This window comes from Oryctolagus cuniculus, chromosome 9 (genome assembly GCF_964237555.1).
Source record: "Oryctolagus cuniculus chromosome 9, mOryCun1.1, whole genome shotgun sequence".
Classification (NCBI taxonomy): domain Eukaryota; kingdom Metazoa; phylum Chordata; class Mammalia; order Lagomorpha; family Leporidae; genus Oryctolagus; species Oryctolagus cuniculus.
The window spans coordinates 9,995,867-10,020,401 of NC_091440.1; the positions used below are offsets into that span (position 1 = coordinate 9,995,867).

At 38.2% G+C, this 24,535-nt stretch overlaps 1 protein-coding gene across 4 annotated transcripts in view; it reads right to left on the reverse strand.

The window, feature by feature from the left end:
* Positions 1 to 3,625: 3,625 nt before the first annotated feature.
* TPP2 (tripeptidyl peptidase 2) overlaps positions 3,626 to 24,535 on the reverse strand; it is a 90,236-nt gene continuing 69,326 nt past the window's right edge. Inside the window, exons 24-30 of one of the 4 annotated variants that reach the window (XR_011378714.1) lie at positions 24,042 to 24,080; positions 17,664 to 17,815; positions 13,174 to 13,270; positions 12,045 to 12,186; positions 7,151 to 7,358; positions 6,332 to 6,451; positions 3,626 to 4,560 (exon numbers count right to left, since the gene is read on the reverse strand). Coding sequence is in view for 2 of the 4 variants with exons in the window: in XM_002713015.5 (XP_002713061.1) it covers positions 4,471 to 4,560; positions 6,332 to 6,451; positions 7,151 to 7,358; positions 12,056 to 12,186; positions 13,174 to 13,270; positions 17,664 to 17,815; positions 24,042 to 24,080 (837 nt within the window). In the remaining 2 variants the exon portion in view is untranslated. The remainder of the gene's footprint in view (positions 4,561 to 6,331; positions 6,452 to 7,150; positions 7,359 to 12,044; positions 12,187 to 13,173; positions 13,271 to 17,663; positions 17,816 to 24,041; positions 24,081 to 24,535) is intronic. The other 3 variants (XM_002713015.5, XR_011378715.1, XM_002713016.5) reach the window with 3 other exon arrangements.

Genomic DNA, 24,535 nt, shown 5'->3' on the forward strand with positions numbered 1-24,535 from the left:
GGTTTAAGTTTCTTATGGTATTAAAAGGAAACAGAGGCAGGTGCTGTGATGTAGTGGGTAAGGCTACTACCCACAGTGCCAGCATCCCATATGGGAGCTGGTTTGAGTCCTGGCTGCTCCACTTCTGATCCAGCTCTCTGCTGTGGCCTGGGAAAGCAGAAGATGGCCCAAGTCCTTGGGCCCCTGCACCCCTGCAGGAAGACCTGGAGGAAGCTCCTGGCTCTGGATCAGCACAGTTCCAGCTGTGGCAGCCAACTGGGGAATGAACCAGCGGATGGAAGACCTCTCTCTCCCTGCTTTTCCTTCTCTCTCTGTGTAACTCTAACTTTCAAATAAATAAATCTTAAAAAAACCCATATCATATGTTAAAAAGAAACATACCTCCACAAAGACTTGCAAATGACTATTCATAGCAGCATTATCATTAGCCTCAAATTTAAACAAGCTAGCTATTCATCAACTGGTGGACTATACAGGTCTAAAGTGGTATATCAGACCATGGAATACTTGTACTACTAAAAGAATGAACCAAGGTACCCAACAACCTGGGTGAGACGTGCACTGTCTGATTACCTTATGAAATTGCTAGAGATCAAAACTATAGAGATAGAAAGCAGTCTGGGGCTGAGGGTGGGAATGGAGACTGACAGTCCAGAGGCATGGGGGAACTCTTTCAGACAATGAGAAACGCTAAATTATGCTGGTTACTGACCTGTATACCTAAATGATCAAATTTCAATGAAAGAAAACTATACTTCAACAAAACTCTTCCAAAAATCTTGTCCCAAAAGTCATGCAAATTCTTTCAAATCTTCTACCTTTCAAGTATATGATGTAGAGAATTCTAGCAATGGGACCCTGTCCCTTGGATATTTTCTTAGACTAACAAACGTTATCTTTCACTTTCCCAGGGATATGATCACATGTTTTGTAAAGACAAAAATCCGCTCTTTTAGAAAAGCTAGATTGTAGTTAGAATCTTCTTCTTTAAACTTTTTAGTATGGAAAATTTAATATACATGAAAAGTAAACAAATTTTAACTTTCAATATGTGCAGTTTATTTTATGGCAACTATAGCTGTTAAATACTATTAAATAAGTAGAACAGTACTGTAAATCCTCAGCCCCATACATTTTTAATTCATGGAAAGTCTTGTTTTATCTAAATCTTCATCCACTTATTTGTTCCTCTATTAATGAGGAGCAAATTACAATTTTTTTTCTATATCTATATATGTAATCATATTATATTTAAAATTTAAAATTAATTTAGTACACTAAAACATCAAGTGTTGAAATTTCCTCGTCTGCCCATATTTATTTTCAGCTCCTTTCAATCAGGACCCAAATAAGGTCCACATGTTTCACTGACTGCTTGCTCTGTTTTTAAATGTCTCAACCATTGGTTCCCTGTTATCTTGCTTGTTCACAGCATTTCTACCTACTGCATTACACGAACTGCACCACCAATGTGCCCTTCAATTTGCTGCTCTATCTTCTGTTCTTCCTGTAAATTGTACATTTCAATGACTCAGGCTTGGAACCACCTAGGGCAACATCCACTTTGATCAGCCAAACTCCAGCCAAGTTACACTCAAGGTAATGGTTGGAAGACACTGAGTTTTGAGATAGCTTATTCACAGTAAGGCATATGCAAATACATTAACAAAATCATACATAAAATGAAAGGGAATTATAGAAGGTTATTTTCAGTTGGCTTATGTCCTATTCATGTTGAGAAAGATGAGTGGCATAGTCAGATTCTGGAGTGAGTTGGCTCACTTGGCTGGGAATGGAAGTAGTTCTATCTGCATAGAGAAAATCAGGACAGCTGGCGTTCATATTGGAACTACGATTACATGTCTTCTGAGGACATGGCTTGAATAAATCATATGCTTGCTTGCTTGAAATCCCCTCACGAAAGCAGGGGCTTTAAATGAAACTAAAACAGTTGTCTGCAAAGCTAGGTCCACCTGGTATTTTACAGTGAAGGGTAGGCAGATGGGCCCTAACCAGGCTCTCCCAGGGTAGCAGGATGGCAGGTGCAGAGTTCTTTGTAGAATTCTAAATGGGAGTTAAGTGATTTGGCTTCCCAGTGCCTGAGCCAGGATCAGACAGCAGAGACACTGGTTAAGGCTTCCAGTCATCCAGCCTCTGGGCATTTCAAGAGTGGAATGAAGGTAGAAGAAAAGGTTTGAGGTGCCTAAGAGGATCAGGGTGGGCTCTGCTGGGATAATGAGCAGCTATCTTAGGAAGCAAGTAATATTACGAAGCAATGAGAAACTCCATGATGGCAAAGTTCCTATCAATAATAATTGGAAATGCTTTTTACGATTACAAAGAGGCCAAAGAGTGTGCAGTCTGTACCGTTTTTCTTTCAAGCTCTTTTTACCTAGCTTATGCATTTGTTCTCGCTAGGTGTTACGCAAAAATTAGCCACCATGGTTGGAATGAGGAAGCACAGTATAATCTAGACAAAAAATAAACAGTAGTGGACATGGTAGCTGTGTGTAACTACCCCCAGTGATAGGACTCATAAATGGGCTTGGCTGGATTCCAATAAAACTTTATTTATTTATAAAACATGCAGCAATGCAGTTTTGCTCAAGGGGCCATAGTTTACTAACCTGGAATAGCAAAACTCGAGTTGTAAAACAGGTTTTGTAATTCACAATCTGTCAATGAGCAGCATGACCTTGGAAAATTACCCTACCTTTTCTGAACTTACCAGGACCCAAGTGTGTGGATGACAGTACCTGTATATATTAGAAAGCAAATGCATGTGGGTGTTCATAGATGGGCTTTAGATTCTAGATGCTCCAAATTGTGTGCAAAATGTTTATGTTTTTTTGTCCTAGATGTAATTTCTCATAAAAGCTCTAATGGGTTCATCATATAAAACTAAAACAGTCATAGATGACTAGCCAGATTACTGATAGAAGGGAACAAGATTAAAAAATTACACCCCCCCAAAAAAATTTGCTATAAGTGATTACAGATTTTTTAATATTATCTACTTGTGTCTATTTATTATTTATTTATTTATTTTTTGACAGGCAGAGTGGAGAGTGAGAGAGAGAGACAGAGAGAAAGGTCTTCCTTTGCCGTTGGTTCACCCTCCAATGGCCGCCGCGGCCAGCGCGCTGTGGCTGGCGCACTGCACTGATCCGAAGCCAGGAGCCAGGTACTTATCCTGGTCTCCCAAGGGGTGCAGGGCCTAAGGACTTGGGCCATCCTCCACTGCACTCCCTGGCCACAGCAGAAAGCTGGCCTGGAAGAGGGGCAACCGGGACAGAATCTGGTGCCCGACCGGGACTAGAACCCGGTGTGCTGGCGCCGCAAGGCAGAGGATTAGCCTAGTGAGCTGCGGCGCTGGCTTGTCTATTTATTTCATGGAGAAAGAATGAAAGAAGCAAGTAGCAAGTAGAGTAGTAAAAAAAAATATATATATATATATATATATAATAAATAACCACACCATAAGAACTGTAAACATATTCAAATAATTGCAAGTCTATAAGAAGCATTACAAAATAGTTTACCCAATGTTTATCTTTTGGTCAAAGAACTCAATATATTATTTTCAATATAATCCAAAATTTGATTATGAAAAATTAAGACCAACTTTAAGAAGCTTCAATATTCACTTTTATTATTTATAAAAAATTAAGGTATCAGAGTGCATATGGTGTACTATGATCTTGGTTCTGCACATTATTTCATGTGTTTTACATTATTTCCACTTTAATAAACATATCATATGTGTATCTTTACATTACCAAATAAGACTGCTGTCTGGCACTTACACATGTATTATTCGTTCATTCTGATGCCTTGCACTTCAAAAGGATACAACATGACTTGCCTGTAATAACTCCAAAGATGAAAATTTACTGAAGCAGTTAAATTCACGCAATTGCCACACACTTGTGCTGATTTTTTCTCCTTAATTGAATGTAAACGTTTGCAAAAAAAAAAAAAATTAAATGAAAAAATCTGGAAGTGAGGTTTTGTTATTTTATACTCCAATAAATAATTTTAGCTACGCTTATTGTAGCTTTTTTAAGGCCTTCATACATTTGAAAAAAATTAAAGTTGAACACATTAAAACCCTGTTCATTTATAAAATAAAAAATAGAATTGTACAGGTTTGCAGTTAAAAGTTACTGTTCAAAACCTATCATGCATGTAATAAGCTGCAACCCAACTCAAAATGCTAGGGGCTGGCAGGCAGGGCACATCCACCTGCCAGCAATATGAGGCATTAAGAAAACACCATGATGTAAGAGGTCTAGATTTACATGTATTAAGCCACACGCCAGTGAATTCTCTGATAAATACACATCATTTTAATAATCAGCATTTGATAGTGGATGAAAACATGCATTAGACTAAAAATGTCACAAATTTGTTCTTACATCCATTCACTATAAAACTTTGTTTTTTTAAAATTTAGTTTGTGCTTCTATTTTAGAACACACAATAATCAGGAGGATACATGATGGGGAGCCAGTTTTCAGTAAAAGATGCACAATGGGTCCATCCAAGTAACTTCATCAGCTACAATAAAACAAGTAATATATTATGAAATAAAACGACAATTTTGAAGCTCACTATAAAAGGTAAATTTTGTATCAAACATTTACTACTACTAATAAAGTAGTAGCACACAGAACCCTCCTTCCATCAACCATCAACCTTCCTACCCACCAACCTTTTTACTATGAACTAATCAACTTTCTCATCAACCAACTTATTCTTCTGATTATTATCTCAACCAAGTTTCCTTTCCTTCTAACTTTCTTCTCTTCCTTCCAACCTGGCTTATCTATTTCCTTGTTTCCTCCCAACCTAACTTCCCTTCATTCATTTATCTGGATGCCTACTTTAAATCAAACATAGTGCTAGTCACTGGGCAAATGGCACTGAAGGAATTCAGTTCCCACTTTCATGAAACTTATGTTATATTCAGGAAAAATAAATAATAGAGTAAATTGATGAATAGATGAATAGGAATAAACACATAAATAGTCATCAAGTATTCCATAAAAATAACTTGGTATAGTACACTCTGAGGGAAGTTAGATGGTCAAGACAAGGTCTCTCAGGAGGTGACATTTAAGCTAAAATCTAAATGACAAGAAATTGACTCTGGTAATGTGGGGAGAGCTTTACACACAGCCACAAGAGTTAGTCCCAAGGCTGCTTAGTAGGAAAGAGCATCGCTGATTTAGCCAGGCAGAAGCTGGTGGGGTAGCAGCACAGTGAATTTAGAAAGGCACATCTGATAGGAGATGGGGCTGGAGAGGTAGGCGGGGTGGGGTGGGGGGGTGGGAGGTGGGTTTTTAATTCATTCCAAACACGTCAGGTATGAAAAACAACCTTCTCTGGGTGCTGTATGGAGAACAGACAGTAGGGGGACTAAGTGAAGGGCAGACAAATTATAGAATATCTCCTTATGTACACTTCTGGGGGAAGATTACTAGCTATACAAAAATATTCTATGTGCTGAAAGTCACACAGTATGTATTGACAATAACCTCCCAAAAGAATTTTCTTAACCTCATCAAAGATCTGAAGGATATAATTTAAAATGTCTTACAATCTGGACTGACTGACAAAGGTAAACAGAAATAGTAAAGATGAGCTGCAGTTTACTGTGATGATGAAAAGTTTTCAGAGGAACCTGGACCAGTTTCACACCCAGAGTGTACACATTACACAGCAAGTACCATCAGCCTAGACGAGACCCACAGCTACATTTGGCACCAGCGAAATTTCCCTACCTTCAAATATAAAATACACATAAACCAATTCTGCATTCACAAAGACAATGTAAGACTAAAATCATTTCTGCAGTATTCAGTAATTTTTTTATATTTGACAAGCTGTACAGAAAGCTCAACTAATTTTCTCTGCATATATGACAAAATGCTCAACTGAAATAAATGGCCTATCACCTGAAATGAAGAATAAAATCAAATATAAACTCTAAAAGTTCAACCATTTTAGAATAAGGCAACATCTGTTTAAAAGCAATTATTTGTTTCTTTCCTAAAGAAGAAACTTTGTTTTTTAGTTATGATTAATAGATTTTGTCCTTGTTGAAAACATTTGAGGGTATATAAATTATTTGGGTAGGAGTGAAAAATATTTAACTAGCAGGTTGACAGTCTTGTATTTACTTTACAGTTCACATTACACTAATTAAAATAAAAACTGGTCATGATGGAATCAGTACTGTTTTATCACAACCGTAGCCCTTTTAGTAATCTTGTCACTATTCAATATGGACAGAACCCTTAACTGTAACAGTTGAAATACTACTTACTTGAATACAATTTTTCCAGTTTTCTTTTGTTGGTTTTTCTTCCACAAGTTTAGTGGCAAATTTAAGGCCTCTCCCATACATTTTGTTAACTAATGCATGCTTGTATGCAAATGTCAAAACCTGTAATACAAAGCAAGATAAAGCTTATTTATGAAATATTTACATTTTAAAGCATGTAGCTTTAGTAGCAAAAGAATTAAGGCTTTAACAGAAGTGTAGCTTTTAAAATGACTATGTTATATCAAGTAAATTTTAGAAGTTATTTAAAAAGAATAATTAATGTCTCCAAAAGGCCTAGGTAATTTCACAGAACAGATAATTTATTTTTGGGAAGTTAAGTAGGACTATGAGGAATCACTTGCTGTTAGAATCCATTGCAAAATGTCTCTTGAATGCAGAAGACATCAGAGCTAACAAACAATTACAAAAAAGAAAATCATGGTAGAAACAAAAAATATAATCACTATAGATTTCCGAAAATTTAACTGGACATAAAAGTTCTTTAAAAAGCATGAAATTATATAAACATGTTTCTTTTGTCTAAGTTTTTATCTTTAATTCTTGCATTTTGGAAGCATGCTTGTATTATTTATTTATAATGGTTAAACAGCCACTTTGCAGACAGATAAATAATGGTAGAGCATTTTCCAAACAGGTCAGGAAGGTCTGAAGGATCAGGCATCTTTTTTGGAGTGGAGCTCAGCCACCTTCTACTTGTTCTCTTCTTCTGGCAGGCAATGGGGCACGAGGGGTGGCTCGGGGGCAGGGGCCCTGTGAGGTCATCAGCAAGAGCTGGGCTACCACAAGCAGCGGATTTACCTTATTGTCAAAAAGATCAGTCCATTTGGTAGTTTCCCAGAACGTTTCCGACAGAGAATCCAGAGTACTTTCTCCTTCTTCTTCTCGTCCTTCTCCGTCACTTGAAATAGCCCCATCCTGAGCCTGTGCATGCAGAAGGTGGTCGGCCAGTGCACAGCCTTTCCTACAAAGGGCGTCTACGAGGGTCGATTTCTGCTTGTCCATATCACTGCAGAGCAAATCAAAACAATATTTCATATAACAGTAAAGTTTCTTTAAAAATACAGACTTACATGAAATTAAATCCATGCATTCTCTCACCTAAGATTTACAATGTAGAAATATTATGAATCCACGTATATATTCCCATATTGTACATGAAATAAATTTATTAATAAACACCAAAAAAGTCACTATATTACATACACAGATTTAATAAGTTAGGGTAGCCATATCTGGTTGAAACAGAATGCCATAAGCAACAGAGTTGAAAGATTAATTGGTTCTAAATTCTGTTATAATTCTTAATTAAGCCAATATCTATAGTCTCCAGTCAGTGGGTAAATAGAAATTTTCATGTTTTTATTAATGTGTATATATACACAGAGGTTTTTCTAGTCATGAACTTTTTTTTTTTTTTTTGACAGGCAGAGTGGACAGTGAGAGACAGAGAGAAAGGTCTTCCTTTGCCGTTGGTTCACCCCACAAATGGCTGCTGCAGCCAGTGTACCGCGCTGATCCAAAGCCAGGAGCCAGGTGCTTCTCCTGGTCTCCCATGCGGGTGCAGGGCCCAAGCACTTGAGCCATCCTCCACTGCACTCCCAGGCCATAGCAGAGAGCTAGAATGGAAGAAGAGCAACCAGGACAGAATCCGGCGCCCCGACCGGGACTAGAACCCGGGGTGCTGGCGCCGCGGGTGGAGGATTAGCTAGTGAGCCGCGGTGCCGGCCTTCTAGTCATGAACTTTCATGTAGTAACAGAGCAAACAAATAAAATGCTTACTCTGGATATGCCAACAACTGCCTTGGCATTTTAACGTATTAATTTGTTTTGCATTCAACACAATTATCCTCATTTTGCAAAGGAGGAAACAAGTTCAGAGAGATGAAGCGATTTTCTGACTGTCTTCCAGTTAGGAAGTGGCAGATCTGGGATCCTAAGCTTAGAAGTCTGGTTCTGGAATCTGTGCTTTGAATCTCTTCAGGAACCTGGCTTGTTCCAGTAACAGACACCTTTGTTTCCTTCCAATACACTGCAGGTGCCTACGACACTGTCTGGCATAGAACAGTCATTCAATCATCACTGAAGGAAATACCTGTACAACACCCAACACTCCAGGGAGAAACATTAGTATCTCGAATGTTTGCTCATCTGGAGCATTCTGTCCAACTCATACCAAATATGTGAATGGACAATGAAGACTCGAGTGCTGAGGAAATGTCCTGAGGCATTTAGAAGCAGGATGACCTGACAGTGATTCAGAAGGATACACAGTGGAATATAAAATTCACTGGGATTGTAAAACCAGTGAGGATTAGTAGAAGACACAATTACAAATCCAACAATTTGGTTGCTGGAGGGCTCACCCATTAACTTTGTACATTTATGAGTGAGTGCTGGTTATTTAAGAGGCTACAAGATACAGAACATTCACTATCGGGTAAAGGCTGCTGCTGAAACACTTTCCAAGACTGGAACTTTCTCAGAGGTTCAAAGCTGATTTGGTTCTGCACCTTCAAAGTGAGGGGGGAGACAACGTGGATACAGAGTTACGGAGATACTCTTTCACCTTTGCAGAGTTCATCTAAGAGGGCAGTAATCAACCTTAACAACACTGGCAATGTAGATGAAACTATACCCAAAGACACCAGAGTTTCAAACTCTGAAGAACCAACTTCCATTCCCTTTACATGGATAGAAAGCTTTCTGGGGACAGCTTGTTAATTTTTGACTTAAGAATCAAAGGACTGATGAGTAGCTTCTTGGGGTGTAAAACCTACATAGCTTCTCATTTGTTAAGCCACCCTCCCACCCCTACCTTTTAGATGCCAAGCATCATCCTAAATGTCTTAACAGTATTTTACTTTTGCCTTACGACAACTCTAGGCTTCAGGTACAATGATTAACCCATTTTGTGAAAGAGAATGGGGCCCTTGGAACAGCTGGACTGACAAGACAGTTTTATTACTCATGCTAAAACCGACTATTCCCAGGTGTCCAGAGGGAGGCAGGAAGGATGTGGACGTCAAAAGAAAGCTGGGGATCATCTATTATTTTTCACTTTATGTTTCTGTGTGGGAGCAAACTGTTGAAATCCTTACTTAAGGTATACTAAGCTGATCTTCTGTATATTAAGATAATCGAAAATGAATCTTGATGTGAATGGAAGGGGAGAGGGAGTGGGAAAGGGGAGGGTTGTGGGTGGGAGGGACGGTATGGGGGGGAAGCCATTGTAACACATGAGTCGTACTTTGGAAATTTATATTCATTAAATAAAAGATAAAAAAAAAAAAAAAAGGAAGCTGGGGGGTAGGGTGACACAGGTGTTCTACACTTGGCAGATGGAGATTGGATTACCAGCAAGCACTCCATTGTACCATCTTATCTTCCAATAATCTAAATTCTACCTGTCTAGACTATTCCTTTCCTGCATGCTTGTAAAATTTAGTACTGATCTGCTCAGACTGAATAGTTCATTAACCCAATGTATTTTCCCTACTTGGAAGAAAGTCAGCTCTCCTTTCTATAGATTTTAAAATTTAAAATATTTGATAGCGATTAACTTGCATTTCATATAAGATTGTAAATTTTCTCAGAGTACCTTCTTCATTTTTTTTTTTTTTTTTTTTTGACAGGCAGAGTGGACAGTGAGACAGACAGAGAGAAAGGTCTTCCTTTGCCGTTGGTGGTTCACCCCGCAATGGCCACTGCGGCTGGCGCACTGCACTGATCCGAAGCCAGGAGCCAGGTGCTTCTCCTGGTCTCCCATACGGGTGCAGGACCCAAGGACTTGGGCCATCCTCTACTGCACTCCCGGGCCATAGCAGAGAGCTGGACTGGAAGAGGAGCAACCGGGACAGAATCCGGCGCCCCGACTGGGACTAGAACCCGGGGTGCCAGTGCCACAGGCGGAGGATTAGCCTACTGAGCCACCGTGCTGGCCACCTTCTTCATTTTATAAGTAAGTTCTTTTCAGTGATGTCTTACATTAAGCATTTGCTTAATTAACATCTTTTAAATGAATCTAGGTAGGTAACCACCACAACCTTTGTAAAAGGAAGAAATATAACTTCAATCAGATACCTTAATGTCTAAATAAGCAAAGTGCAATATAGACTTAATTAAAATTTGATGTCAGATTACCTACAAAGTATTAATATTGTTTTTAATTTTATAAAATGATTATCTTTGACACAAGAACAATCATTAAGTCTGGCTGCTACCTGGCAATAGATGAAACCTATGAGAAATACTTAATATTCCCTGACAGCATCTGGCCTTGAGAGGGATCCACTTCAGACCCGGATGTGGTCCTCTGTGCACACACAATCTGGCCCAAGTCCACCTAAGTCTGGCCAAAGCAGAGGCCTGGGGAAACACACTTAATCACAGGGCATGACAAACTGATACAATGTTGCCAAAGAAAAATTTGCTTCACTCTTAGTATTACAGGGTTTTATCCTAGTTTATTTCCAAGTCTCTAAGGTTAAGGTCAACAGTAGTCCTCTATTTTAATTAAAAAATTTTTAAAAATTTATTCAAAAGGCAGAGAGACAATGAGACAGGGACAGGCAAAGGTCTCACATTCAAGGGTTCATTCCTCAATGCCCACAAGAGCCAGGGCTGGGACATGCAGGAGTTGGGAGCTGTGAAGTTAATTCAGGTTTCCCACATGGGCGCCGGTTTGAGTCCCAGCTGCTGCACTTCTGATCCAGCTCCCTGCTAACGTGCCTGGGAAAGCTGCAGAAAATTGCCCAAGTACTTGGGCCCCTGCCACCTACTTGGGAGATTCAGATGGAGTTCCAGGCTCCTGGCTTCATCTGCAGCCATTTGGGGAGTGAACAAGTGGAAGGAAGATCTCTCTCCCTCTAATTCTTTCAAAGAAATAAACAAATCTTAAAAAAAAAAAATCCCCATTTCCTCAAAAAAAAAATAAGTTCTATAAAACTAAAGTTGTCAGATAATAGTTTCAAACTGATTTACTTGTTTTATCATTTATTTTATTAGGCATTACAAATTAAATTTTAAGCTTTACATGCCATGGGTCAATAAATATGTTTTTTAAAGGAATGTAATTTTTTCTTTTTTGTTGAAGATTTATTTTATTTGTAAGAGAAAGATAAAGAAAAGTCTTCCGTCTGCTGGTTCACTACCCAAATGGCCACAGCAGCTGAGGCTGGGTCAATCTGAAGCCAGGAGCTTCTTCTGGGTCTCCCACGTAGGTGCAGGGGCCCAAGCACTTGGGCCATCCTCTGCTGCTTTCCCAGGCACGTTTGCAGGAAGTTGGATCAGAAGTGGAGCAGCTGGGACTCAAATCAGTGCCCATATGGGATGCCAGTGCTGCAGGCTGGGCCTTTGAGCCGCTGTGGCACAGCACCAGCCACAGTTTAATTTTACAGGGTGTTGCACTTTTGTGTTCTCTGTTATCTCAAATGTACACAAACCCAAGTGGCTGGACTGCTTGCTCAAAACTGTTCAAATCCCTGACAGCAGAGGAGGCAAACTACTTCCCTTGGATTTTTTCTTAAAAGAATGAAGAAAACAATTACAAACTTTCTAAGGAGGGAGTGTCTTAATACTGATAATTCTGATTCTAAGAATATAATTAAACATCAGAAAAGAATATCCTAAGTAACTTTAGTTCCTAGTTTTTAAGCAAGTAACTAAGAAATGAGATGCAAGAAAGATTATTTACTGGTTAGGTACTTTTTTATAATAGCTGCATCAGGCCTGGGGTCAGTCTTCATTGCAATATAAACTGCTAGGGCCGTCTGATCTATATGTGAAATAACAGCATTTGCAGCTTCAACAATTTCATTAAGTCTTTTCATTCGTTCCTGGGGAGGAAAAAAGAAATAAGAAAAAAAATGGGTGTATCAATCAGTCTACTAAAGCACCGTCATTTCCGTTGCTTCAAAAAAAGTTCTAACCACAGTGAGAGGGGACTGTGTAAACCATTTATAGCCCAGGGACTCCACGCTAACTCCTAAGGTTTTTTTTTTTTTTTTTTTTTTTTTTTAAATTGCCAGCATATCTAGAAAACTTGAGCTCACATATGAAAACATGTAGTTTCCATTCCTTGCTGGAGTTCAATGGTCAGAGTAGGCAAAATATAAAGTTCATACAACTTTTAAACGTTTTTTATAAAGGCAACTCCCTTTGTGCTTAACATTTTAGAAATGTGATCACCTATGTTCTTGATCTTCTGGACCCACACTTGAAAACCTAAGTTAAATAAGGACTACTTGACGAAACAAATGCTTTCTATCCCATTAAAACCACAACAATGAGAGTAATACTATAATCAACATCGTAACTATGACTATAATGTTCTCAGACTTTTGTTTATCTCTTGTTAGGCTTTTAAGAGGTCCAGCTGACTCAAAATCCACAATGATTTTTTCCAACTGCCATGATTACTAAAGAGAGTGGTCTTGCTAAGACAGTCTGGCACCATAGCTAATTCTTACAAATGAGAATCATTAACAAAGCTTTCACTGAAAGTGCTTAGATTTCCAAATGGCCAAGATTTTTGCCTCCTGCTCTCTACCCTGTGGCCTAAGGTCATGAAAACAGTCCCTAGGGTGTCTTCTCCACAATTCCTCTCACTGATCTAGCACGACCAAGAATCCTAAACTAAACTCATAGCAGTGGCCAGACAACTGCCTCAATAAAAATAGTTAATGCCAAATTCACTTTGGGGAAACATGTCTTCAGTTGGTAAGAATGGAAAATAGAGGAGGTAAGAATGCATCTTGATTCAAAACATAAACCTTATCTAAAATTATAAACCTAATAAAATGTTAAAAATGAACATGTCCAACCTTTTCAGCATCCAACTGATGAAGTCGTGCAACATACAGAGGAAGGTAAGTAGGGTATGTGTCCTTCAACTCATTATAAATGTCACTAGAATCCAATCTAGGTGAGAAAGAAAAATATTCACTTTTTATGAAAAAAGAACTTTTCTGCATATCTGAAGGGGATTAATAGAATTCTAAATGCTATGTAAACAGTTGTTATAATATATTGTTTAGGGAATAATGGTAAGAAAAAAAAATGCAAACATTCAGTACAGACACAACAAGCATGCCCCTAGTGGGAACCTGGAGACAGAGCGTCAACTGCAGTTACTGAAAGGATTAACATTTGCAGCTAGTATTAATGAATACCTACAAAGCCAACAACACGAAATTGAAAACTGTTTTGATTAAAATTCAATTAAATGTTCAGATAATAGCAAATACAATAGTTTTCTTATATACCATCTTACACACTAGATTTTTTTTAAAAAGAGACATTCACTAATAGTATTAAAGATTTTAAAATCTAGAAAAGCCTAAGATTGTATAAAAACATTTTTATTTTTTCTGAATATTCTAAAGTCTTGAATCAATAAGAAGACCATGTTCCTGGAAGGGGAAGGTGAATAAAACTTAATTCTTTCTGACTGTATGGATTAGAATGACTCAAAAATATGGTAAATTACTGATATCACAGAAAGATGAAATTTGTTTAAAATATTATCAATATTATAAAATATTATAGTGACAGTATAAAAAACAAGATTGACTGGGATTTTGAGTGAAACTTTATGAAAATAATACAAACAACAAAATTTAAGCCATATATTCAACTATGTGCTTATTCTAAGTACAAAGAACAAATCAAATTGATTTTATTTATTCCTCCCAGAGCAAAATCAAAATTTTCACTTTAAATGTTAAATAACCATACCTTAATTATAGAGAAGATTTTGTCTAAAAAATGTACTAAGGCTTCATAAATTCTCAAAGATCTTTATATGTAAATTCTTTGCTGTTTTCTACATCCTTTTAATTTTCTGCATCATTCTTCTCACTAGTCTTAACCACATTTGTTATGGCTTTGCAACTAATTTATCTAGTTCTCTAATATAATGAAGTACTTTGTCATTAAATCTTGCATGTTTTACAAGACTTTTAATTTCACATTTAAAAAAATAATTTTGAGATATATTTCACATACCACACAATTCACCCATTTTAAATGTACATTTCAATAACTTTTGTGTATTAACAGATACATGCGAACATCACAGCAGTCAAGTTTAAAATATGCTCTTCAGCACTGAGCTATCAACTCTCCCTAACCGCCCTACCCTAAGCAACCACTCACCTACTTTCTGTCTGTAGAATTCCTTATTCTGGACATTTCATCTGAATGGAATCACATAATATGTGGTCTTCTGAGACTGGCTACTTTCACTCAGTGTACTTTTTTTTTTTAAGATTTATTTATTTATCATTTGAAAGGCAGAGTTATAGACAGGCAGAGGCAGAGAGAGAAAAAGAGAGAGAGAGGGGCCGGTGCTGTCGTGCAGCAGGTAAACGCTCTGGCCTGAAGCCCCGGCACCCCATATGGGCACCAGTTCTAGTCCCAGCTGCTCTTCCAATCCAGCTCTCTGCTACGGTCTGGGAAAGCAGTAGAAGATGGCCCAAGACCTTGGGCCCCTGCACCTACGTAGGAGACCTGGAAGTAGCTCCTGGCTCCTGGCTTCGGATCGGTGCAGCTCCAGCCGTTGCGGCCAATTGGGGAGTGAACCAGCGGATGGAAGACCTCTCTGTCTCTCTCCCTCTCCTTTCTCTGTGTGTAATTCTGACTTTCAAATAAATAAATATTTTTTAAAAAATCCAACTCCTCCTTTAAAGAGAGGGAGAGAGAGAGCAAGAGCGAGCAAGAGAGAGAGAGCAAGAGATCTTCTATCCGCTGGTTCATTTCCCAAATGGCTGCAATGGCTGAAGCTGGGCCAATCCGAAGCTAGGAGCTTTTTCTGAATATCCCATGTGGGTGCAGGGGGCCAAGGACTTGGGCCATCTTCCACTGCTTTCTCAGGCCATAGCAGAGAGCTGGATAGGAGGTGGAGCAGCTGGGACTCAAACTGGTGCACACATGGGATGCCAGCACTGCAGGCAGCGGCTTTACCTGCCACGCCACAGTGCTGGCCTCTGTAGTGTTTTCCCAAGGTTGTTTTCTAAGTGGTGAGTCGTCTTTGTCTTGCTTCTTTCAAGAATATATTCTCCTTACAGCTGACCTTCATAATTAAAAAAAAAAAAAAAAAGATTTATTTATTTGAAAGGCAGAGATTGGGGCGGGCGGAAGAGAGAAGAAAAGAGGTTTCTTCCTTCTGTTTGGTTCACTCCCCAAATGGCCACAACAGTCAGGGCTGGGCCAGGCTGAAGCCTGGAGCTTCATCTGGGTCTCCCGTGTAGGGGGTGCAGGGGGCCAAGGCCTTGGGCCATCTTCTACAGCTTTTCCAGGTGTATTAGCAGGGAAATGGATCAGAAGTGGAGCAGCCAGGACTCAAACAGGTGCCTACATGGGATGCTGGCACTGCAGGCAGAGTATTAACTTCTACGTCACAGTGCCGGTCCTGACCTTCAGCATTTTTACTATGATACGTCTGTGGATTCCTTTACAATTGTTTTAACTGGAGCTCACTGAGCACCCTGGACATGTAGATTTATGTTGTATAATAACTAGGTGGAGTCTTCACCCATTAGGTTTTCTGCTTTCTCTCTTCCTTTCTGGTACTCTCACCAGTTTTTTGAAGGCTGTTAATTTTTTTTTTCCCCACCTGCTTTTGAGAGAACCTAGACACAAATTTTTCTACTTTCTGTCCGAAGTGAAGTCTGTTCATTCAGGAAAAGTTAGGAGCTACTGGTTTTATTATTTCCTGCTCCACTGGCAAAATCTCTGTGCCTAAGTCTTGGAGTAGGGATGGGAGAGTGATACTCCCACTTTAGGAAATGGGTATGTGTGATAGGGACAGAGAAGCCTTGTCTGGTGTGGAGCCACAGTCTTCTGTGAGCATTAGGACGCCAGTGTTCTCAACAGCACTTCCCAGGTGAGGGCTGAACAGAGGGGGCCTTTATCATTTGACCAAAGTCAGCTGGAACTCAGTCTTAGCAACAGGTAGCTGGGCAGGATGAAAAATAATGTCCTGTTCCTCCCAGGAGGAAACCCCTCCCTCCAACTGGGAATTGGCAGAGAGGGAGCCTGTCTGTGTCCGCTGTGGCACCAGTCTGAAGTGTAAAGGTTTTGTCTCACTGGTATAGAGGTGGAGGTGTGGCTGGCGAAGACAGGCATCAGCCTTGGTACAAATACTACAGATTCTCACTTTTCTTGCCAAATTCTCATAGATATTTTTGAGTAGATGTTTATTCATTTGCTGTATGCCCTTAGGACAAGGCTTTAAAAGGCTGTTGTTTTAAAAATAATTTTCACTCGTTTCACTGGGGAGCAGGAACAAGGTGCTCCTCAGATCTTTATATTCAAAGTCACTCTCTTCCATTTAATTTTCAAGAATTACCATTATACAGTCACTTGTCACACCCTGCAATCAGCCAGAGAGAGACCTACATAAAGACTTATCTTTGGGTGGAGGAACAATCTAGCTTTAAGTGCAAAGGTATTTATCAATGTGGAGTGGAATTATCATTATCATGGTTCAATCCTTGGGAATCACTTCATACTACAACTTTTAGGAAGTTAAAAGTTACAAGAATGTTCTAATGTCATGATAGAAAAATAGGAAAAGAACACTTTCAACTGATACAATTTACATAAAAAATGAAGGATGACATTTAAAAAGCTCAACTTTAATAATCACTAAAGAATATATATAAAGACAGCACTAAGGGCCTTTGTTGAACCTTGTAGTAGCACTCATGTACTGGTAAAGGAAGTATAAATTAATAAATTCACACTAGAAAGCAATTTGGCAAAACACAGCAACTGTTAAAAATTAATGTGACTCAATAATTTTATATTTAAGATGCTGATAGAACCTAAAAAACACTTAATGACAAAAATGTTCATCAAAGCATTACAGAGAAAAGCTATAGTCACATAAATGCCAGATAAAATGTTTAAATAGATAATACACTCAGCAGACCATAAACTACATAGTCATTAAAAACAGCATTTTAATGGGCTATTAAGTGTCAAAGGAAATGTTCATAATGAAAAATTGAAAACTAGGAGACAGTATCACTCCCTTTGCTATATGTACAAACAGAAAAATACAGGACAATGACTGTCTTTGGAGGGTAGATGAATATGACACTTTCTTATTCATAATATTCTGGAGTAAATTAAAAGATACATATTTTAAAGATTCCTATCATAAAAGGTAACTATAAAAATATACACAACAAAATTTATAAATATAATCCTACCACATGCTATTAACATGTTTGAATATAATATATATTTATTGCTACAACTGGAAAAATAAAATATTTACAGGATTAAAATCCATTAAAAAACTTACTTTGTCATCCACTGAATTTTAAGATCTCGTAATGCTTCTGTAAATTCTTCTTTTAAATCCTTCTCCTTTTCTGAATCTTTTTCCTTCTCTTTGGTGCCATTCTTAGTCTTTGTTGGTGGAGGTATCAGGTAATAATGCACAGGGATTATATCCTATAAATGTGGAGAGAAATTCTTAGATTAATATACTTAATTTTGCATACTTTAAAATCATCTTCAACAGCTGAACATCATGTCCACACAGGACTGCACCTGGATTGTATTATATTGTACTCTAGACTCAAAGCGTCACAAATACATAAAAAATTCCAATCTGAGATCTCATTAATTTTCTCCTAAACCTTAAAATATTGATGCTTCAATTTCTGTTTTAAAATAAAAGAGTTAAGAGTTTTTGGTTTTCTTAGCTTTGCTTGACAGAATGTTAACAAAAATACACTGACCTTTCACGTATTAAATCTGATCAGGGGAGGAAACAAGTTAAAACCAAAAAGAAAAAAGATGCTCTTTTGCAGGTAAATTAAAGGAGATATTTACATCTTTATAAAATCTATGGGTCTGACTGAGCCCCTGCAAAGTAATAAGCAATTCTGGAACAGGTGATGAACAGGGCGGACAAGGCCCTTTCTGCCATTATGGGCAAATTCTAACATGGGAATTCAAATAATAAACATATAAGTAAATACTTCATGATATTGACAGATGATACGAAGAAATTAAAACAGGTGCTGGTGCTGTGGCACAGTGGGTTAAAACCCTGGCCTGTAGGGCCGGCATCCCGTAGGGGTGCCAGTTCCAGTTCTGGCTACTCCACTTCCAATCCAGCTCCCTGCTAATGCACCTGGGAAAGCAGCAGAAAATGGCCCAAGTCCCTTAGGCCCCTGCACCCACATGGAAGACCTGGAAGCAGCTCCTGGCTCCTGGCTTCAGATTGGCTCAATTCCGGCCTTTGTAGCCATCTGGGGAATGAACCAGTGTATGGAAGACCTCTCTCTCTGTCTCTATCTCTCTCTGTAACTCTTTCAAAGAAACAAAATAAATCTTAAAAAAAAAAAAAAAAAAAAGAGTAAAAGGACAATGTATGTGACTATTGTAAGGTGGAGGAACCAATGTAGACAAGGTTATGGAAAGCCACTCTCAAGAGGTAATATCTCATCTACATGAACCCAACTGAAGACAAGCAGCAGCCCAAGATGAGCAAGTGAGACACCCTGAGCTGGGTAAACAGCAAGCACTGTTGCACGTTCTGAGAAAGTTAAGTACAGCTTGATAAAATATAATTTATTCTAAGTGCACTAAGAAGCCTAATACCAGAGCTATATGCAAGGCAGTGATATGAATGAAGATTTCTTTTTTTTTTTTATGATTATGGATCCTATATGGATTTAACATTTTGGCTGTTTTTAGCAACTGGATACTATTTGGAGAATGGCTCAAAGAAGGCAAAAATGGAGGCAGGAAAACAAGTTAAGAAGCCAACCTAGGAATCCCTATAATGCCTTAGGATAACAGCATGCTGCAAAATGGAAGACATGAACAGATCTGAAATCAACAGTGCTTGCTTTGGTACTGAAAACTATAAATTAGATAAGGCTGAATATAACTGGCAGGGACAAGTCTTAGGGGAAAGGGTGAGTCCAAAGCATTCTACTATTAAATGTTCTGTGACTGAGAAAGACAGAAAACAAACGGAATCTGGGGTCATGGAGAAACTACAATGAAGAAAGAGGAATTGATCAGTGGACGGTTTGGTTGGGAAGTAGTGTGCATAACAGGGCAGGGACCAGAAAACCTGGCATTAGAGCTGGTTGATCTCACTGACAAGAACAGTGTCATGTGCAGTTATGAGCAAAGACCAATGAATACAGAATGCAAGTAAACACATCTATACCTCGTTTGAGTTTTGCTTTGAAGAGAGCAGAGAAGTGGAGTCTAATCACACATCTATTGTATTAGCATGTACTTATTTAGTTAAGAAAAGTAACACAGAATTTGTGAAATGAAATCACATTATACTTGCTAGATCTGTTTTCAGCACAATAACTGTGTGTCTTAAATAAACCATTATTTATTAAGTCATTTTCTCAAACTTTATCTTCAGATTTGTATTAAAAATGCTGCTACATTAAAATTTTACATTCATTTTAGTTAACAAAGTTTCTGAAACTGGAACAAATCATATTACCAGAAAGACTTCACTGCCCTAATTATGGTAATTTCAGGAAAAACCTTATAAAGTTCAATCGAAAACTGTATTCCAAGTCCCTATTTCCCCCCAAATAGGATCTTTAAACATACATACTGTATAAAAATGGCCATTTTATCAATGTTCACATTTAAACTTAATTTGAGGGTTTAAAAGCATAGTAAAAAGGAAGACCTACCACTGGAGTGCTAATAGGATGACAACACAAAATAGTAACTACTACTCCGATATGACTCACTGAAAGCCCAGAACGGGGCTGGCACTGTGGCTCAGTAGGTTAATCCTCTGCCTGCAGCACTGGCATCCCATATGGGCACTGGTTCTAGTTCTGGCTGCTCCTCTTCCAATCCAGCTCTCTGCTATGGCCTGGGAAAGCAGTAGAAGATGGCTCAAGTCCTTGGGCCCCTGCACCCGTGTGGGAGACTAGAAGAGGCTCCTGGTTCCTGGCTTCAGATTGGTGCAGCTCTGGCCATTGCGGCTATTTGGGGAGTGAACCAGCGGACAGAAGACCTCTCTTTTTCTCTGCCTCTCACTGTCTGTAACTCTACCTCTCAAATAAATAAAATCTTAAAAAAAAAAAAAAAAAAAAAAAAAAAAAAAAAAAAAAAAAAAAGAAAGCTCAGAACACTTCACTGTGAAGTAACCTATGTAAAGCTATCTGTGGCCAGTCTGCACCACTCTCCCTGAGGTCTGAGACCAAGTAGTTTGGGTACAAAGGCCTTATATGTGAAGTGTAAGAATGGAAAAAGGAAAGAGGGCCACTGCTTGGGTTAACTCTTTCAGGACTCCACACCCGTCCTTCTCCCCTTTTTGAGGGTCCCTCTCCTAGATGGACCATTTCCTGGGAAAAGCCAAGGCAATGCACCTATAAAATCTGAGCTGGTAATCTACCTAGTACTGATGTTAACAGACTGCTTCAATGTCATCTTTACAGTATAGACAACATATCTAAGAAGTCAGGTATAGAGGGGTCTATAGTGTTTATAGTATAATTATTCTCCTAGAATCATGTTTGTCATGCAATGTGCTAGAATGTGAACCCTTGCTTGGCAGTTCTCACTCTAAGAGCAAGTGTCCTTCAGCTTCCTATGCTTATCCCAACTAGAGAGAGGTATGACACTGCCTGGTAGGAAGACTGTGTGTTGTGAGGCAATTCCTCCCTTTAAACTCAAAGGGAAAGCATTTGCCATTAGTGTCTTAGTACAGAGAGAAAATGTAATCTAAAATGAGTAATCCAGTAAAATTATTTCATATAATTAACATTTCATTCTAATAAAGACCTTTAAAAACTCACTTATCATAGCAATCTCAAACTATTACTCCAAAGCACAAAAGACACAAAATTTATGATAAATTATCTAAGGAAAATTGTATCAGAGTTTTATAGTTAGCATTTTATATATTAAATATGTCAAATTAGTGATTATGCTATTACCATCCAATAAAGTACTCACAATAAGAATTTTTTATTAAAAATTATGAGCCTGGTAGGCTTAATTTCTAATCAAAAGAAAACAGAGTTATTTTTCATTTGCATTATCATGGTAATTTGTTTTTTTTTTTTTGTCAAGTATTTTCACAAGTCACTTTTCAAAGGCTTAACCCCAGATCAATGTAATAGAAATGATTTTAGACCTTAAATCTTAAAAAACTTGATTGTGGTTTAAAGAGCTAGTCGAGAAAAATCATCAGGATAGAAATGCTATAAAGTACTTTCTATAGTAGACACTTAAAAATAAGCTTACAGAATTTTTCTAGCCATGAAGTATTGCAAGAATTGAACACTGTTTTTTAGAAAGTCAAAAGTACCTGCCAAGACAGAAGCTACTCTTTGGGCAATATAGCACACCACTGTTTAAATTTGGTTAAAAAGTTGCAATTTTTTTAGTTCTTAATAACTATATACTAAAAAAAAGTTAAGCTTTTAACAAACTAAAATAACTGTTTCAAAGATTAATATCTTATTTGCATGTTATTTATGACCTGATAAAAGTAACTGTATTCTTTCATACTGTAATGAACTTTAAAAAGTTGGTAGATTTTTCCACATCAAAAGTCAATGCAATCAAGTGAACAAATCCATGGAGGATGATGGTAAAGTGCAGGCTGGTATTATTACCAACCAAAAAAATTGTGATTATACTGTTTATTTTCAAAATAACAGTTTTACTGTGTACTTGCACTAAAGATATAGGTTTAGAGTGAACAAGCAGAGGCAACTCTAGCTGCCAACTTCTTCATACAAAGCTTTAGTAACTTCCAAATAATAACAACTTCCTGTTCATTTAACACTTTCCTCCCTTCTATAAGTTAATCCAAGCATAACCTACCCAAACTCCTGAAAGGCCAATCAAAAGGTAAAAAATAAAGAAAAAAGCTGGCTACAATCTTCAGGACAAGTTCCCTCTACTTTTAATGGGTTCCCAGAATATCTTTTGCTTGTTTTCCAAAGCAGTGGCTTTCAAACTATTTTCACAATGTATCAAAGATACACATATCAACGTGTATAATAAAATTACAGTCTTCTGAGTCAGTGAACTGACATTTCCTATTTTGTTTTTTCTTTTAATGGTGATTTTGTTCCATTAAATGAATTTACATGGTCCTCAAATGGATCAAGACACCCAGCTGAAACAGCTGGTCTTTACAGAGTGCTTTATCTGGAAAGATGAATTTCTAGTGGTGCATTTCATTTGAACAAAGTGCCTGTCATTGCTTCAGAAGATACTTAATATAGGAGTTTTATCTATTATAAAATGGCGATCTCTAGTTTCATGTCATTAGCTCTCTTTATGCTGAATGATGTCACTCAGTCTTCAGCAGACAGCTCATCTAATGTGCATTCCTGTCTCTATGCTATGTGAAACAGGAACTTTCTTTTCCGAGTCAACTGTGTCTACAGCACTCCATCAAAGACTGTATAATAAAGTGTAGGGAAGTCAACCAGACCATGTGTGAGTTATGCCTTCAATCTGTTGTGACCCTGGTGTTAAACTTTAATTTGGGCCAGCGGTCCTTACTTCTGCTCTTGCTCTGTCCACTGCTCTTTTTATCTCCGCCTTTTCAGAACTAGGACAGATGTTAAGAACATGAAATAGGGGCCAACGCTGTGGTGTAGCAGTAAAGCTGCTGCTTGCAGTGCCCGCATCCCATATGGGCGCGGGTTCGAGAACCGGTTACTCCACTTCTGATCTAGTTCTCTGCTATGGCCTGGGAAAGCAGTAGAAGACGGCCCAAGGCCAGCGCGGCGGCTCACTAGGCTAATCCTCTGCCTGTGGTGCTGGTACCCCAGGTTCTAATCCTGGTTGGGGTGCTGGATTCTGTCCTGGTTGCTCCTCTTTCAGTCTAGCTCTCTGCTGTGGCTCAGAAGTGCAGTGGAGGATGGCCCAAGTGCTTGGGCCCTGCACCCACATGAGAGATCAGGAGGAAGCACCTGGCTCCTGGTTTCAGATCAGCACCGAGTGCCGGCCTTAGCGGCCATTTGGGGGGTAAACCAATGGAAGAAAGACCTTTCTCTGTCTCTCTCACTGTCTAACTCTGCCTGTCAAAAAAAAAAAAAAAAAAAAAAAAAAAGATGGCCCAAGTGCTTGGGCCCTGCACCCACATGGGAGACCCGGAAGAAGTTTCTGACTCCTGGCTCCAGATCAGTGCAGCTCTGGCCACTGTGGCCAACTGGGGAGTGAACCAACAGATGGGAGACCTCTCTCTCTCTCTGCCTAGACTTCTCTCTGTAAGTTTGACTTTTGAATAATAAAAAAAAAAGAACAAAATAAACATCACTTAAAAAATGCAGACTATTTTATTAATCAAATTATTCAATTTAAAATGCCTTTAAACTTTAAAACAATTAAGTGTTTCGGCTTACACACCTAAAAAATCAAATTCATCTCTCTAGGATTTTGAGTATTGAAAATTTCATCTATTACTTGATATTATAAGAAATGTTTCTATACATAGGAAACAATGGACTTCCAGCAATTTCTGATTAAAAAAATCCTTAGAAAATCAGCATATCTATAGCTTAGCGTCGCTAAGAGCACTATACTGCAGAACGTAAAGAAAGGAAACAAAGAGATTTTTTAAAAAAGATTTATAATAGTGACATAAAAAAAAGTTTAACTACTATGTAAATCAGGTTTTAAGACATCTTTTTTAAGAACTGACAATCAGTACCTTTTTAAATTTTCCTTGTCGTTTTGCAGCAGACTGCCCCTGGGAGTTAGAAGGACATTCTGTAAGAAAACATGCACAGTCTACACAGGATGGAGACACCTCCTCTAACTTTCTTCCAGTTTATGTTCCACTTGTATGCGTCACAGCACTTAGGAGGGTCAAGTCTATGATCAAAATGGCATGCTCTTAAAAAGCAAAATTGCCACTTCATTTTTAAAAGAAAAATGCACCCAAATACATTAACTCTAGGGAAAAATGTTTTTCAACCTTTTATTTCAAAAAGCTATTAGATCAAAATCTGTTTATAAAAAGTTTTAAAGACAGTATATTTAGGTGATGATCTATAGATTTTGATTTTAAAGTATGTCATACTAATCACACAAGCCTATGTAGTTTTATAAAAAGCATCATTTAGATACTGAGAAATTCAAAGTACAGTAAAACTAACAGTTACTATCCCAACTACCAAACACATAAGAAATGCAAACTGCTGT